This window comes from Gadus macrocephalus, chromosome 2 (genome assembly GCF_031168955.1).
Source record: "Gadus macrocephalus chromosome 2, ASM3116895v1".
Taxonomy (NCBI): Eukaryota; Metazoa; Chordata; class Actinopteri; order Gadiformes; family Gadidae; genus Gadus; species Gadus macrocephalus.
This window is the reverse complement of record NC_082383.1, coordinates 13,761,321-13,778,579: the sequence shown is the minus strand read 5'-3', so window position 1 is coordinate 13,778,579 and position 17,259 is coordinate 13,761,321. Positions and strand designations below refer to the sequence as shown.

General features: G+C 43.3%; 1 protein-coding gene across 2 annotated transcripts; it reads right to left on the bottom strand.

Annotated features, from left to right (window-relative positions):
• Positions 1-887: 887 nt before the first annotated feature.
• LOC132450450 (uncharacterized) lies at positions 888-7,684 on the bottom strand. Of its 2 annotated transcripts, XM_060042590.1 has the most exons (5): positions 7,374-7,681; positions 6,829-7,001; positions 5,134-5,244; positions 2,651-2,782; positions 888-2,167 (listed from the first exon to the last, which is right to left on the bottom strand). In XM_060042590.1, exons 1-5 carry the CDS (start codon positions 7,387-7,389, stop codon positions 1,979-1,981), a joined length of 621 nt encoding a protein of 206 aa, XP_059898573.1. In that variant the 5' UTR covers positions 7,390-7,681; the 3' UTR covers positions 888-1,978. The 2 variants fall into 2 exon arrangements, with proteins under 2 accessions (XP_059898573.1, XP_059898584.1); XM_060042601.1 differs by lacking the exon at positions 5,134-5,244 and having other exon boundaries at positions 7,374-7,684.
• Between the last annotated feature and the right edge of the window lie 9,575 nt (positions 7,685-17,259).

Genomic DNA, 17,259 nt, shown 5'->3' with positions numbered 1-17,259 from the left:
CTCGTTGTGGAAATACAAGACACGTCAACAAGAAACACTTGCGTTACAGTGTGTGTATTCACACACACACGCGCGCGCACGCACGCACGCGCGCGCGCACACACACACACACACACACACACACACACACACACACACACACACACACACACACACACACACACACACACACACACGTGGCGCTCGCACGGTCGAGTCTCATTGGCGGGCCAACGTCTCTGGGCGGGCCAGGCAGAGTAAGGGGAGGAGCTGAGATTCCTGATGACGTCATGAATACAGACATTCCAAATCAGCGCACTTGAGCCTCCGTTTTTTCAAAGGCGAGCAGAACAGCTAGTGCTTGTTTTACACCAAACGCAAGTTTTAGCCATTGGGGGACCATAGGCAGGCTAGGGGAACTCATATTTATGTTAGAAAACCTCATAAAGTGAGATTTTCATGTCATGGGACCTTTAAGCCTTTCATTTCAATGTCAAATAAATATTTGGGAAATGTAGGCCTATCTGAACATTACGGTTGCAATTGGTTGTATTGAAGGGAGAACTTGAGAGCCATGTCCTTTGTGCCTATTTATTTACCCCTTTTTTGATTCCAGACTTCCATAGATAAAATATAACCTGCCAGTTCAGTCTGGTGGAGGGGCGTACTCCAAATCAGCCAATCTGGTACACCAAGAACCACCCGGTATCACTTTTTCAGTCCTGGGTGCCCTTTGCTCTCCAGTTAATTGATTTGACCAGAAATCTGTTGTAGGATCTTGCGCCTTACCCAAAGAAAGTGCATCGGCCTGGTATCTCACTCACTCTTCTGGCATAACTGCCTTAAAAATAGTAACACAACACAATTAACTAATATGAGACACTATAAGAACAAGCAAACTGCATGCATTTAATGTACCTCAATTTTAATATTGTAAATAATGTAAAACTGCCCATAAAATTAAGTTATTGAAAACAAGATAAAAAAATGTCATTGTTGAGCCTACGACACAAAAATAAATATGACAGAATAGTTTCCTCTACATTATGCAACGTCTCAAAAGAGAACAAATTTACCCATAGGGTTTACAGCTAAATGTTAATAAAAATCAAAGCCAGGAAGCTCTAAAAGATGATACACCTAAAACACAAGCACCATTCTGAATACAGAGCCAAAAGGCCCAAATAATTCATTTATAATAAATGCACTTTTATAACTTTCTGCAAAGCTGTTTCCTCATTTCTCATTTCCCACAGGTCAATAATTGACTCCAACAGGCAAGCAAGAATAAGCATTGAGGGGGAAAAGTCAGGAAAATAAGCTTGGTAATCTCGGTAAAAAAACTGTTAAAAAAGTCTGGGGCCCCCTGCTTGAGCTGCTCCCCCCGCGACCCGACCCCGGATCAGCGGACGAAAATGAGATGAGAGTTTACTTTAGAGATTTTTCCAAACCACGTGGATACTCATCTGTCATAAACATGTCTCACAGTGAAGCAATGGCGCAGCGAGGAACTCATCAGTGAGATTGCTCAATCTCAAAACACTGTGCTTCTTGTGTTTGATTCAACCAGGACAAATGCTGTGCTTCAAGTTTCTCCAAATAATCAAGCTTGTGACGCGGATTTCTTTCCAGCTCTACCTACGTTATATCCCATAAATAAGCCTACACAACATACACAGCATCAAACAGCATAGAAAATACAGTTGTGCAAAAAACTGTTGGGAGAGTTCAATCACAAAGCCTCATAAACAAATAAATACAAAAAGTATTAAAATAACAAGCAAAATACAGATAAATACATAATAAATACTATTCATAAATAAGAAATATATATTATCTTTGTTGTCATGTGTCTATGACAAGCACATGTTAATAATAAAAAAGATTGAATAAATAAATAAACAGCATTGTGGGGAAAGGACAGGGAGGGAAATGGAAGGATGAGTTAGTATAGAGCATGAGAGAGAGTGAATGGTTGAAGAGGTTTAGTAATATCCGATCATCTTTGTTCTTGTGGTCTGTAGACGCTGATGTTTCTCATGCTGCGAACGATGTCCTGGCAGAAGGCCCGCAGCTGGGTCAAGGTGAGGTGAGTGGCCACCTGCAACTCATAGTCACCGTGGAGATGAGCGGCGATGTCGGGACTCTGGTACGGCTCGTCGCTACTCCACCTGCCAAGCTCTTGCATCTACAAAACAAACACACGTGGGTTCAGACACACACACAAACATTTTCGTAAGTGCAAATGCAAATGTATGTGGGTGCTGTACGTAATGTGTGGTTTTGCATGCAAGTACGTGTAGTGTGCGGTTGGGTGTGTGAAATCGTTTGGGTGCATGCATGCATCAATTTGTGTTTGTGTGTGTGTGTGTGTGTGTGTGTGTGTGTGTGTGTGTGTGTGTGTGTGTGTGTGTGTGTGTGTGTGTGTGTGTGTGTGTGTGTGTGTTTGTGTATGACAGGTGCATGTTTGCACATGCAGGGCCATAGCCAGGCTTGGGGGGGTGCTGCTGTGCGTGTGTGTGTGTGTGTGTGTGTGTGTGTGTGTGTGTGTGTGTGTGTGTGTGTGTGTGTGTGTGTGTGTGTGTGTGTGTGTGTGTGTGTGTGTGTGTGTGTGTGTGTGTGTGTGTGTGTGTGTGTGTGTGGTGTGTGTGTGTGTGTGTGCTGCTATTACCTTGTTGATCTGAGTGAGGAGGTCTCGTAGGTCGGCTCTGAGGTCGTCCAGCCCCTCTAGCCGGGCAGCCAGAGCTCCCAGCAGGTCCTGGTGTAGCTTGATCCCCACTGACATGCGGCTTAAGCTGTTCTCCTGCGGTGAGCAAAATGTCTCTTGTTAAAAAAAGTTGTTAACATTACTGCCATTACTTTTTTCATTAATTTACACTAAATTCATGAATTGCTCGATCTTTAAAGGTCCCATGACATGCTATTTTATGTATTCTTTAATATAGGTATTAGTGGGCATCTAACACAGTATTCAAAGACGTTCCCGAAATTCAGCCGTGGTGCAGAGTTACAGCCACTCCGAGCCAGTCGCACATTGAGCTTCCCCCAAATGCGCTGTTTTGGTGTCTGTAGCTATAATGCAAATGAGGAGGAGTGAGGCGGGTCAAGGAGGAGGGTGGGGTGTGGCCCTGAGCAGCTTGCAGCCACTGTACCGTGCGCTCTGTTTACAGTGTATGTATCGCAATGGCGAGGTGCACACAGCCTTTAGCCGTGTTCTGTAAATATTCTAGAACACACAGGAGTCCTGGAGCTCTATATCTAAATATTATCATATAGCCTACATAGATATCTATATCATATAATATATATTATCACGGCCAAAAGCTGTGTGAGCCGATATTATGAATCTCAAACGACCGCGTTGGGTTCTCCGACGTTTCCTGGTTCTTCCACGTCCACATCATGTGAAGTAGACTGAACCGCGACAAGGAGGGGAAAAAGGGATTGTTGCTGGGCAGCGCTTAGGCACCTCCGCCTCCGGCGGTAGTCCCTTGGCAGCGGGAAGCGGGGCTCAAGCGGGAGACATTCGCCGCCATAATCCCTTTCTCCCCCATGTCGTGGTTCATGTTCTTGAGGGAGTCAAAGCCAAAGTTCCTTCCCCCCAATTCATTCTCAACCTTGGCTGAGATAACCCCCACTACGAGTCTCGTTATAGAAATACCAGAGACGAGAGTCCGACGTGTTATGCGCCATAACACCAAAAGCAGAACGGTTATCCAAATAACAAGGAAGTGTACAACACTTGCGTTACTGTCCTGGAGCTCTATATCTAAATAATATCATATAATACATAGATATCTATATCATATAATACATATTATCACGGCCAAAAGCTGTGTGCGCCTTCAGACGATATTATGAATCACAAACGACTTTGTCGGGTTCTGCGACGTCTCTGGTTCTTCCACTTTCACATCAATCTGAAGTAGTCTGAACCGCGCGCTGCCTGCTGCCGGCTGCCCGCTGCCGGGCGGTGGTGCTTCATGGCGATGGTGCCTCGTGGCAACCGGCGGCATGTCTCATTGGCGGGCCAACGTCTCTGGGGGCCAGGCAGAGTAAGGGGAGGAGCTTAGATGCTTTGTGACGACATACCTAAAGACATTCCAAATCAGCGCGCTTGAGCCTCCGTTTTTTCAAAGGCGAGCAGAACCGCTAGTGCTTGTTTTACACCAAACGCAAGTTTTAGCCACTGGGGGACCATAGGCAGGCTAGGGGAACTCATATTAATGTTAGAAAACCTCCTAAAGTGAGATTTTCATGTCATGGGACCTTTAAGTAGCATAGAAAGCATAGACATTGTTTTGATTTTCCCTCCATTTTCATCCTGGGTTTTTCTATCTATTTGTTTTTTCTATGCTATCATTCCTATCAGTATCACTTATCCGAGCTCCACCTAAACTTTCTAATACATGTTTGCCAACTTTTTGACTGAGTATAAATCATCACTTTCATTCTCTAGATTGATTATGTAAATTCCTAAGAAGTGAAGTCAAATTGTGTATTTACAGTGTAGTAGCCTAGAACCATGTCTATTTCTATATTATTACAATAATAATATCATACCAAATTGTAATAATTTACTAGCAACACCTAACAATGAGCTAACACATATTATGAATAGAAGAAATCTATGATAAAATTATAAAGCTATAAAATCGATAGAACCAATTAAACGCAAGGCATAACTTTTCAATGTGACAACAATTGTAAGTTTATTTTTATAAGAAATATCTAAAAAGTAGGGTGTGACCATTCTTAAGATATATTTTTGTGTTTTAATTAACTTTCTTTATAAATCCAAGAAAGGTTAATAAAAAAGGCAATTACGAACCTTTTTATTCTGAGATAAGATACTATTGTGAAACAGGCCCCTTTCCTTAATGTTTTTAAGAAAATAATGTTAACTAATGGTAAATTTAAGGTCTTTTAAAGCTGAAGAATTCTGTTATGGTTGAAAAAACAATTGACTGTCTGTCTGTCTGTCTGTCTGTCTGTCTGTCTGTCTGTCTGTCTGTCTGTCTGTCTGTCTGTCTGTCTGTCTGTCTGTCTGTCTGTCTGTCTGTCTGTCTGTCTGTCTGTCTGTCTGTCTGTCTGTCTGTCTGTCTGTCTGTCTGTCCCTCTCTCTCTCTCTGACGGACATTTCGAAGTACTAACCAGAGTAAAATGAGCCGACAGGGGCATGAGAGCCGGGGGGGTGGGGATGCCCAGGGTCAATACCATCCTCTGCAGCATGGGCCCCTGGCTGGAGGGATCCAGGATGAGACCCTACAAAGCCACACACTCTGGTTACACAGCTGAACAGAGCAGCACGATATACAAATGCACAGCAGTTGATCAAGGTTGTGGTTGGTGCACAGTTCTGTCTTTTAGCACTTTTATCCAAAGCGACGTATTGGGAATTCAGTTCCTTTCCGCAACGAGGCTAAAATTATCCCTGGTTCGTCGACTGTGGATGCTGGAGATCAGAGCCCGAACAGTTTGGCTGGCAATTGAACATACTAGCATCCACTAAACTCTTGACTTTCTCATAACTAATGTTCCTGGTTGGGATGCAGGGGCACATGGCATGCCGCACATATTTATGTCGATTTAATCAAAGCATGGCACAGTTGGGCAGTGTTTAAGGAATACACGTGCCTGGACTTGCAGCCACAAGTATGCCTACTCGTTTGAGTTCCAGAAAACATGATTTTGAAGCTGTTTGCTGGAAATAGCTTTTAGGAAAGAAAATCACGCCTACCGCTATTCTCTTCTGTTTCAGTCCCTTCAGAATGCTTCTGAATGTTTCTGGTGTCTGTAGCTTCAATGCAAATGAGCTGCTGCCCATTGACCAATGAGCTGTCAGACTGAACCACAGCATGGAGGAGAAAGGATTGTTGCAGTTTGCAACCTATATCTAATATCACGCCAAAAGCTATGTGTGCCTCGGGTAATATTATTAATCATAAAGACTGCGTCTGTCATCTCTGGTACTTCCACAACAAGTAAAGACTAGTAGTGGGGGATATATCGGCCATGGTTGAGAAGAATTGGGGGAAAGGAACTTTGGCCTGGACTCTCTGAAGTCCATGAACCGTGACATGGAGGAGAAAGGGATTGTACTCCGGGAGCTGAGCTGCAGGACTGCCGCCGAGCTCCCCGCGCCGTAGCTGCTGGACTGCCACCCCGGCCACCATCAAAGCCGTTTGGCCGCCGCGGAAGCTTCGGCGGCAATCCGGCAGCTCCGGCAGTGTACTCCGGGAGCTGAACTGCCGCTTAAGTTTCGGCAGCAGGTCAGCAGGGGTAGCTCGGCGGCAGTCTGGCAGCTCAGCTCCTTGAGTGCAATCCCTTTCTCCTCCATGTCTCCTCCTCCGGACTCCGGCAACTCCGGCGTGGGGAGCTCGGCGGCAGTGTGGCAGAGAAAGAGATTGTAGTCCCGGAGCTGAGCTGCCGGGCTGCCGTCGAGTTCCCCCCGCCGGAGCTGCTCATCCGCTGGTCCACAAAATCTTAGCTATGCTCTGATTGGAGCGGAGCGGAGTGGGGAAGTGGGAGGTAATATTCAACTGTGCCCCCTTCCTACGTAGGAGGGGGCGCCGAAACTGACTCGCTCGTTTGGTAACTGTAGGCTTTCAGAAATGCATACCTCACTCAAAAAATCATATATAGACTTTTTTCAAAATGTTCAAACAACACCCCAAATCCCAGGACAAATGTTGTTTTCATTATGTGTCCCCTTTAAGTTCAACATTGATTTAAACATTTCTAATTACCTGCTTGTTTTTTACATAATACGATTTTGAGGTGACCACCCATCTATTCCGGTAAATGACTGCTAATTCCTCATTCAAAAAAGTTTTATTCTAAACTTACCGTACTGTGAATGGTGTTCTTGTGCACGACAGGTATGTCCTCAAGGATCTTCTCTACTAAAGTATTTGAGCGTACAACTGCCAGTTTAAACTCCGGATCAGCAAGGGTGAGTCGACTGTCTTGTAATGGTGCAGACAGGACCAACAAAGCCAGACAGCATTGCAGGGCTAAAACTGCGCAGAAGGAAATAAAGTTACCAACATAGTTTTAACCGCGAGGTTACACTAGGTTCTGCACAAGATCATAGAACTCTCTAGAATGAACTTCGAGTGCCCACGGTACGCGTAAAAAGGGCGCAATTTTTCGCACATAATCTGTCAGACACCAAAAGTTGTTTACGTCTCATTGCATCAATGGGTTAAGATCGTTTTGCACGCATTTGCAATCACAAATATAAAAATAACAAAAATGCCAATCATGCAGCATTTCAAATACAAAGTATCAGCAAATGGTACACCGCATGTTTTATAAAGCGCAAAATAGACGTATACACTCATAGGAAAGACCTTAAATGATTGCAAATGCACAAAGGGATATTCACTTACAATGAAGAAGGTTCATTCCGTGTCAGTTGGTTGTAATAGCCTATACCTTCGTTATCACCACGGCTAACAATAAGTGTCTTGTCTTCCATTTGCTTTACAGATGTACTATTTATGTTGAAATATTCAGGACATGGGATTTCCCCACTGACGGCGATCATGCATTATGAAGAAGGATTAATAAGCCTAGTTGGAGTAAAGTGGATGACTCCTCGGTGACGAAGTGGGAACGGCATGCGTCAAAAGAGTGAAGTCAAGGGGACGAAATGCATAAGGCTATCTAGAGGCCATTCAACAATTACATTTTAACCAATTAATAAAAATCAAGGTCCAATGTAGCCTACTAAGATTTTGTTTTTTAGATGATTAATCGAATCGATGCGATTAACTAAAAAATTGTGGATTGATTTCAATTAATCTATTCGTCATATTACAATTATAACGGATGTCTGTCTGTCTGTCTGTCTGTCTGTCTGTCTGTCTGTCTGTCTGTCTGTCTGTCTGTCTGTCTGTCTGTCTGTCTGTCTGTCTGTCTGTGTGTGTGTGTGTGTGTGTGTGTGTGTGTGTGTGTGTGTGTGTGTGTGTGTGTGTGTGTGTGTGTGTGTGTGTGTGTGCGCGCGCGCGCGCGCGGGCGCGTGGGTGTATTTAATTATAGAATTGTCTCCATCCTTTTAAGAAGTCTTGTATCTTGCGCAAAGACAAGGAAAATTACGAAGCACTAGAGAATGTCTAATATGAAGACGTACACGAGCTCTGGCTCCACTACCGGTTAGGTAATCGGTATCCAAAATTCCCACGATTAGTTTCACCCCACCCCGCCGAAATACGACGAACGTTTCCGGTAGTACCAGACGTGACAGGTTCTCCTCAACGGAAGAAGTAGGCATAAAATAATCATATAAGGCATATGGTTGTAGGCTAGTCATTAAAGACATTTGAAGAACGCTCCATAAAACCCAATCCCCTTCCACCCACATGCGAATCCTGCATGCTGACTCACAGGTAAATAGACAATAAAATCCTCACTCAAAGTTATTACTGGGGTAACAACATATAATGAGGGTTCATTATAATCATTATTAACATGAGTTAATGCATTTATAAGTTAACTAACAACAGTCAATAGTGAACTAAAGGTAGGCTATAGTAAAAATTTGTTGAGTGCTGCAAGAAGCGGTCAACTATTGCTATTTAGGCTTTATAAGGTGAGTGCTGCAAGCAGCTCTCAACTATTGTTATAGGCTTTCTTCTTTCTTTCTTTCTTTCTTTCTTTCTTTCTTTCTTTCTTTCTTTCTTTCTTTCTTTCTTTCTTTCTTTCTTTCTTTCTTTCTTTCTTTCTTTCTTTCTTTTTTCCTTTATTGTTACCTACAAATCTTGGGACCCTACACCTTCCACAATTTTTCAGCTAGAGACTCCATTCTACTTTTAAAATGTTAATATTACCTTGGAATCGTGCGTGTGTCAGTTATTGTGCTACAACAGCAGCTACAACAGCAGCTACAGCTAACAATAAATAATATAATTTTAAGGAATAAATGGGTTTTCCTGCGTGAATTGTGCGTAGCTGAATTGGGCGGGCCTACGTTACTGTATTTGGACATCGGCCATAATGTTCATGTTAATTAATGTAGTTCATGTTTACCAAGGTATTCATTCATAAATTATTTAATGCATAGTGTTAATGGTTAATTAATGTATCATGTGATAAAGATGTAGCCTACCACTGGGTATTCAATATTACAATATTGTCCACATTAACGCCCTTCAAGAAGGAGAAGGGTGAATTGTAATTCCACATGATTCATTCATCTTACAACCAATTGTAGAAATTACTCATATTGAAAGGTAAAAGCCTTAGCGTAAATCTTCCCTTCTTCAGAAATAAGAGCGTTCAGGAAACACCCATCAGAATTGCTTAGGCTATGACATCACACCGGAAAAACAGATAGTTCGCTAGACCAGAGTGATATAACCGAGTGGCGACACTTCCATTGGACTCTCGTTTTTTGCATGTTTTTTTTGCAGCCTACTTCCGGGGTATGGAGGAGCAAGGTACGTTTTATTACTCTGTTTTCTGGGAATAATTGACGCAAGCAGAAACCAGAAAACAAGCCGTTTTTTCGTTTTGACAAGAAAACGAAAATCAAGATTTCAGTTCGTTTATTCGTTTCTACCTTTTGTCCAAAAAACGAAAATCAATATTTCAGTTCGTTTATTCGTTTTTTGGTTCTTACCGAGCGAAACGAATTTACCACTCAATATCTGGTTTCCGCCGGTGGGCGGGTCCTCTTATTGGCTAGCGTGCTTCATTGACCTGTGCTCTTCATGATAAAAGTTCTTCCGTTTGATAATGTCGACAAAAATATTACTTTATTATAGACACTAGCAGACACAGAGGACCACACCACCCACAGTCAAGACTGACACGGCTTCAAATAACAATAATAGTGTTCATAATCATTTGACAATGAGAACTTATGAAGTTATGATGACTTCAGTGCAGTTGATGTTTAGCCGCAGTTAATACATGCAGAATAGACCTGAGGGCTTTACTACGACATCATTGTCCGGCTCTGAACTATGCGCTCTGTGCGCGTTCGCATCAAAGGAGCTGCGATCGCGGGGCTGCTGATTTCCTCACAGCCTGAGAGCTATGAGGAATACAAGTGATTACAACACATTTCTGACAGCTGAACATTGCGCAGGGCTCTCCGTGAGACGAACGCAATTCAACCCATGCACACGCTCACACGCCACACAACTTGCGCCGCTATTTAACAGTGGAAGGGTAGGAAAATGCGTCCGTGTGAAATTTCTAAATCGTTCGGGATTTTATTAAAGCCTCAATACATGTCCACATTTAATTTGCGTTGCGTTCCTCTGGGTCTGTCGCAAACTAGTTGGGCTACGCCCTCCCTAGTCTCGCAAAGCCAGACCAAACTACAGCAAGTAGAATGGTCTGGAGCCACGCTACCTCGAGCCGTCTATCCGTGGGGAAACTGGGCGGGCCTGTTTTTATTTCTTTAAACCAATCACAATCGTCTAGGGCGGGGCTAAGCCCGGGAAGCAGCAGCGGTGTCCATGTAAAATAGAACATCTTTCTTCCTCAGCAAATGCTGTAAGCAAATCTTTTGCAGTTCTTTGCAATTTTCGACGGAAAGAGCCAAACATGCCAACTTTACAGCGCCGTCAAAGTCCTCTTCAAAACTCGCCATACTGCCTAGTTTCCGAGTTTGACGGGAACGCCAGCAACCGGAACGGGAGGAGTCGCGGCCAAATCCGACGCTAGGCAATAGAGTGGCGAAGTCACGCCCCTTCCGGTAGGGCTCATGGGACCTATGAGATCGAAAAATATGAATGGGTGTCAATGGAGAGAAAATAATTATTTTCTGGTCCCGGTCTTTATATGCCCTGGATTACACATATGTTGTCTCAAGTAGGGTTGGGTATCGTTTGGGTTTTATCCGATACCGGTGCCTACTCGGTACTTTTCAAACGGTTCCGGTGCTCAAACGGTTCTCGAACCGGTACTTAAAAAAACGAAACCGCACACACTTGCATACATGCACGACTTGTTATGAGTTTCACATTAAGCAGAAAGTCAGCGGACACTGAGTTGAATGGCAACGGTGTTTGCTAGCCTACTTGATATGCAAGATTTACGGTTGGCATTAAATTACTTGACTTACCCGAAGAGGCTGCTGTGAGTGCTGTGACTGATAAATATCTTTTTAAAAAATAATTACAAATAATATGAATTACTCGCTGAAATCAGGCAGGCACGCATCATGGCGCAACATTACTGCCAAAGTCATATTAAATAGTATTACTCATGTGCGCAAGGCAGCCACAGGAGACGCCAACATTGTTTCCAACCGCTCAGTACCGCGCTGTATTAATTCCCAAGTTTTGAAAAGAAAAAGTATTTGAAGCGAATAACGACTCTGTTTTTGATTTGTTTATTTGGTTTTGAACAGAAAGTTTTGGATGCATGCATAGGCTTTGAGTTTGTTTGTTTGTTACTTTAAAATTACATTCGCTCGCAACACACACACACACACACGTTCATTCACGTTCACCCACTACAACCTACCGATCTTCAATCAAAACAACATCAAGTAAGCGATGCCGCAGCGCGTTGACAAGTCCGTCCCGAGTCTCGAGGCGCCCATAGGCTTTATGGTTTATATGTTTGAAAGCCGTGACACACTCTTTTACCACCTGAAATACCACGCCTTGCAGTCATGGTCCTGGACCATGGACATAATAAAGGATGGACCACGGACTGGAAAATGGCCGCCCATTCATTCCTATGCAAACTGCTCAGTGGCGCAGGGTAACATACAGGAGCGATTTGCTTCCGCATTATGTGGCCAGGACACGTGACCTAGTCCGTGACGTACCGGATGCAGAGATCTTCTTCTTCTTCTAGTTTAGTGGCGGATCATAGTTTTTCCCCATATACCGCGACCTACTGGACTACTACACAGGAGTTTGTGACAAGGACGTTGACAAGGACAAGGACGTTGGCAAATCATACTTTAAATCATACAAATAAATTCAAAGAAAAAACCAAACTAACGAAACAAAATAAACAAAATAAAACAAACTAACAAAAGAAATGAATAAATAAAAATAAAAAATATATATACTTAAGGTTAAATTCTTCTAATTAGGTTAGTATCTTTTATCTAATTTATCAGCAATTTCATTGCCATATATTCCATGGTGGGCTGGAATCCAACAGAACTGAATAACTAAACCAAGGCTTATAATATTTAAAAGAAGATGCTTTACCTCTATCACCAAATCTTCACGTATTGAATTATTTGTTATAAAACTTAGTATCTACAACCCATCTAAGAGCGGTTATTATTGTGGCCATCTCGATTGAGTATACTGATAAAGTCACCCACTCTATATCCATATCCTTTTTCAAATTCTGGAATATATATGCCAATACCACATTGTCCTTTGGGATCTTTAGAACCATCTGTAAATATTTTCAGATATCCATAGAATGAAGTATTTAAATAACTTGAGCAGGCATTAGCAAAACTTTGCTTGGTGAGATGCTCGCTTTTTCGAAATGGAATAAGATGCAGCTGGGTAGGCGCTGAGAGGTGATGCATGAGGCATGATGGTGGCACGGCAGACAAGTAGAGGAGCATGATGGACTGAGATCTGATGAGGAAACAAAAAAAGATTATCTAACTTAAGATAAAATATACTCTGAAGTTTCCATTTTCTGCAAACAGAAGAGAAGGGGTTTAATTAAGGCTTTGTATCATTAATAAGATAGACTGTGAATAACAAACGAAAAAATATAAAAGGCCTGGCTTAGTTTAAAGCCCACTCACCACGTCAAGGTGCAGGCCAAGAGTGGGAACATAGAACAAAGACTCACATCACAAACTCAGACAGTCACAACATGTATCTAATTTATCAGCAATTTCATTGCCATATATTCCATGGTGGGCTGGAATCCAACAGAACTGAATAACTAAACCAAGGCTTATAATATTTAAAAGAAGATGCTTTACCTCTATCACCAAATCTTCACGTATTGAATTATTTGTTATAAAACTTAGTATCTACAACCCATCTAAGAGCGGTTATTATTGTGGCCATCTCGATTGAGTATGATAAAGTCACCCACTCTATATCCATATCCTTTTTTCAAATTCTGGAATATATATGCCAATACCACATTGTCCTTTGGGATCTTTAGAACCATCTGTAAATATTTTCAGATATCCATAGAATGAAGTATTTAAATAACTTGAGCAGGCATTAGCAAAACTTTGCTTGGTGAGATGCTCGCTTTTTCAAAATGGAATAAGATGCAGCTGGGTAGGCGCTGATTTTATGAAGAATGCAATCAATCATTTATATAAAAGTAAATGTTTACATATCGACCAGCAACGAAGTTGGAGTAGCCTACCCAAATATTGAATTGTAATACACCAACATTGTCAACTGTCATACATAGCTAACCATAACCCTGTCATACAAGCAAATGAAAATGAAATACCTACCAACGCAACTGAAATGTTAATATCAGACAATTTACAATATTATGAAAATTACCTGAATAATCATTCAGGTAATCAATACGTGCGTGCCTGTTCCAGCTATTTCAATGATATGTGTGTTATCTATCCGTGTTCAACGCCATTCATGTCAAGTAAAGGACAAATCTCAGACTTTGGAAGTTAATGGAGTTAATGGAAGTTAATTCGGAATTTAATTTAATTCGGAAGTTAATGGAGCCGTGCACTTCAAAATAGGATCATAGCAAGGAGCCGTTTGTTTCAGTACGGCTCCTTTCAGCTGCGTACCCAACGTAAACTGCTAATAAAACGCTTGAGGAGGCGTTTTGAAAAGAAAAAACTTACATTTTTTTAGAACAGGGTAGAAATATAATTATGAGCCTTTGATTGATATCCAGACATTTCTTGCGGAGACACAATCCTGTTCCCCACTTGTATTGGAGTGGACGGCGATATCTACTTCTGGGCCGCATGAAATGACGGACCCCCGTCCACTCCCAGCTAAACAGCTGTAATACCAGGCTTGGCCTCTGAGCACGGGTGGATTGCGGAAGTATATGCCTGTCCTGGGGGCCTGTCCTGGACCTATAAAGAAAGTCGTAGTCGTACCATGCGTGTTTAGCGCAACATTGAAAAGGGTCCCGTCTGAAACAGTGTCGCGCAGCGCTGCGTTCCGAACGTTGTGTAATCAAATACACCGGTATGGCAGTCTATAAAAAAATCATATCCTAACGAAAATACACACCGTTATTCAGTGTGAACCGGTATAGCGCGCAGCACTAACGCAAATTGACGCTGCAACACCATGGGGGCGGGGCAGGGGGCGTTAAAAAACGCCAGGCACCGTTATGAGGAACCGAAATATGCGTTCTTATTCGATCTCGTTAGAACCGTTTACGTCGGAACCGGTTCCCTACTGGAACTGAGTTTCGGTGCTCAATCCTATGTCTGTGCCTTCTAATTTTAGCCTTGATGACCACTTCCAACTGCACTTGCACCCTGCGTCCTGCTGTACAATAAGTGCATCCTTCTCCGATATTTCCCACCACTATCCTCGGGCTGGGTCAGGCCGGGCCTTTGATCGAGCGTTTTGATTTTTATTTGTATCATTGGTTTATTGGCCTAATCTGAGGAGAAATCGATGCCATAAACAGAAATATTATAGGCCTTTATTACACAGGTCTTCTCAATGCCGTGGAACGCTCCGTTCACTTTGGAAGCTAGTCCGGTGACTTGTTAACCCCAGTGTCTTCCGTTGCTAAGTGACGTCACCGTCTTTGCGGACAATTTATTATTGCACTGCTGATCAACACTACGAATAATAATAATGATAATACATTTAATTTAGAGGCGCCTTTCAAGGCACCCAAGGTCACCTTACAGAGCATAAAGTCATCATAAATCTTTTAAAAACAAGACATTGTGAGAATTGATCAGGTAATGTATATAATTGTGATGTATAATGTATCGTAATGCAAATGTTAGAATGGGTGTTAAGTTTGCCTCTTAACTGTGTGTTCACACCAAACGCGAAATTTTTCGCCCGTTCGCGTTTTGTCGCGCCACACATCATAATCTGTCGCTGTGCAAGTTTTGTCGAATTTGTCGCGCCACAACAAGGTAACCACCATTGCATGTCTTTACATTTTGTGGAAGAGGACCGTCGGAGGACCCAACGCAGTATATTCATAATATTGTAATGACCACAGAAGAGGCAGTGAATGAAGTATTGAATAGACAGAGATTTATTAGATAGGCCTATCTAATAAACCTTTGGAAAACACAAGACCGGAAACATAGCAACGCCGGTAAACAAACCCCGAGAAGCCCAATCCCTATGAGCGCTCCCCGCGCTACGGCCATCCGGAGGCGCACAAAGCTTTTGGCCGTGATATTATGCATACAAATATTATATTATATAGAGAGCTCCGGGAGTCGCAAACGGCAACATTCACATTCTCCTCCATGCTGCAGTTCACCCCGGACTGCACTGCACTGAGTTTGACGGTTGAACGCTGATTGGCTGTTACGTTACACATGTGACTCAGTGGCCACGCTGTTGAACGCTGATTGGCTGTCATCACGCGAAATTCACGTCAAAGTTCAAATATTTGAACTTGAGCGAATTTTTCGCGCGACAAATTCGCCTGTGCACGGCAAAAGTGTGGCGCGACAAATCAAAACTTGTCGCCCTTTTTCTCTCGTGAAAAATTCGCCTGAAACGCGTCTACACATTCACTTTGTATGGGATCCTTTTGCCCCGTCGCGTTTGGTGTGAACACACAGTTAGTGCTTGCTGCAAATTCACTTTTTGGTGTGTTTCTGAACCCTCGGACGCCAGCCTTCCGAGTTGCACCTTGGTCTTGGAGCATTTATAGCGTTCCCGTTCGTCTTTGTGATTGTGTCATGAAATTGGCTAGTCGATGTTTATTTAGCTACATTAGCCTCTTCAGCAAACCATCCCGAAAACGAACAACACAACTTTACATTGTATTGCACGCACAGCAAGGCCGTGCAATGCCCGAAATGAATTAGCAATGTAATGAAATCGACATTAAAATGACCAACGTGGTACAAATAGAAAGAAAATAAATCTCTTCACGGGCGCAGCCATTTTTGTTGAGAACGTCATCACTGCTCTCGGTCTACTCTCAGAATTCCGAGATGAAGACAAAAAGGCGGCACGCCTCCGAGAAATGCCGCTAGAAAGCTGGAACTCAAAGATCTCCCAGCTTTCTCGCGGCATTTCTCGGTGGCACGCCCCCTTTTTGTCTTCATCTCGGAATTCTGACAACGGGATTCCACCGGACGCGTACGCGCCGTGGAACGGCTGCGCCGCGGAATGGCTGCGTCCTCTGCCCTGCGTCCATTCCTACCGGGAGCGTAACGGCAGCGTAGCGCTGCCTTGCGAGCCAGCCGTATTCACGCGAGATCACGAGATCACGCGATAATCCTAAACCTAATGTACTCACCTTCCACTCCCAAAACTATTGCAATTAAATGCCACGCTTTGTCCTTTCTGACATTTTCATTATAAAAAGGATGATTTGGTACATAAATGACTTGATGTTGCTGAACTTCGACAATGAGTCTCTCGTCGTCCATGTTGCCGACCCTCTGAGACCCTTTGATTGATTGACTGCTGACCTGGTGCCACCGGTCATGACGTAATAATGTTGATGTGAAGTTACATGAGCTGAGTATTGTGTTTTATTTGGAAAATTGACCGGATGCTCCACGGCTTTTACTTTTTCACTTCCTGCCCTGCTCGATCTGTTCTGTTGAAATTGACGCGGTTTAGCAGTGGCTCGCGGCAAGTGCGACGGAAAGATGGCGCCGCGGCGCGACACGCCGCTCCTGGGACGCTGCTGAAACGTTCCACGGCGTGCCCGGTGGAAATGGTCTCATTGATTAGAGTGGAAGCGATCAGCAGCGGTGACCGCGGCGCGTACGCCTCCGGTGGAATCGAGCCTTGAGAGTAGACCGAGAGGAGAGCATTGATGACGCTCTCAACAACAATGGCTCTTTCAAAAATGGCGAAAGTCGATCTCTTTTAGCGTCGCTGTATCACCATGGTGACTAATACTTGCAACCAAACCTGGTCGGGAGCAGGTTTTCAGCTTAGAATGGCGCGGTAAAAGTGCAAAACCGCACTACGGTTTTTAATGACTATAGCCGCGGCTATTAGTCATTCACTCCGGCTATTAGTTATTCACTCCGGCTATTAGGTATGCAGAACAGACAGACAGACAGACAGACAGACAGACAGACAGACAGACAGACAGACAGACAGACAGACAGACAGACAGACAGACAGACAGACAGACAGACAGACA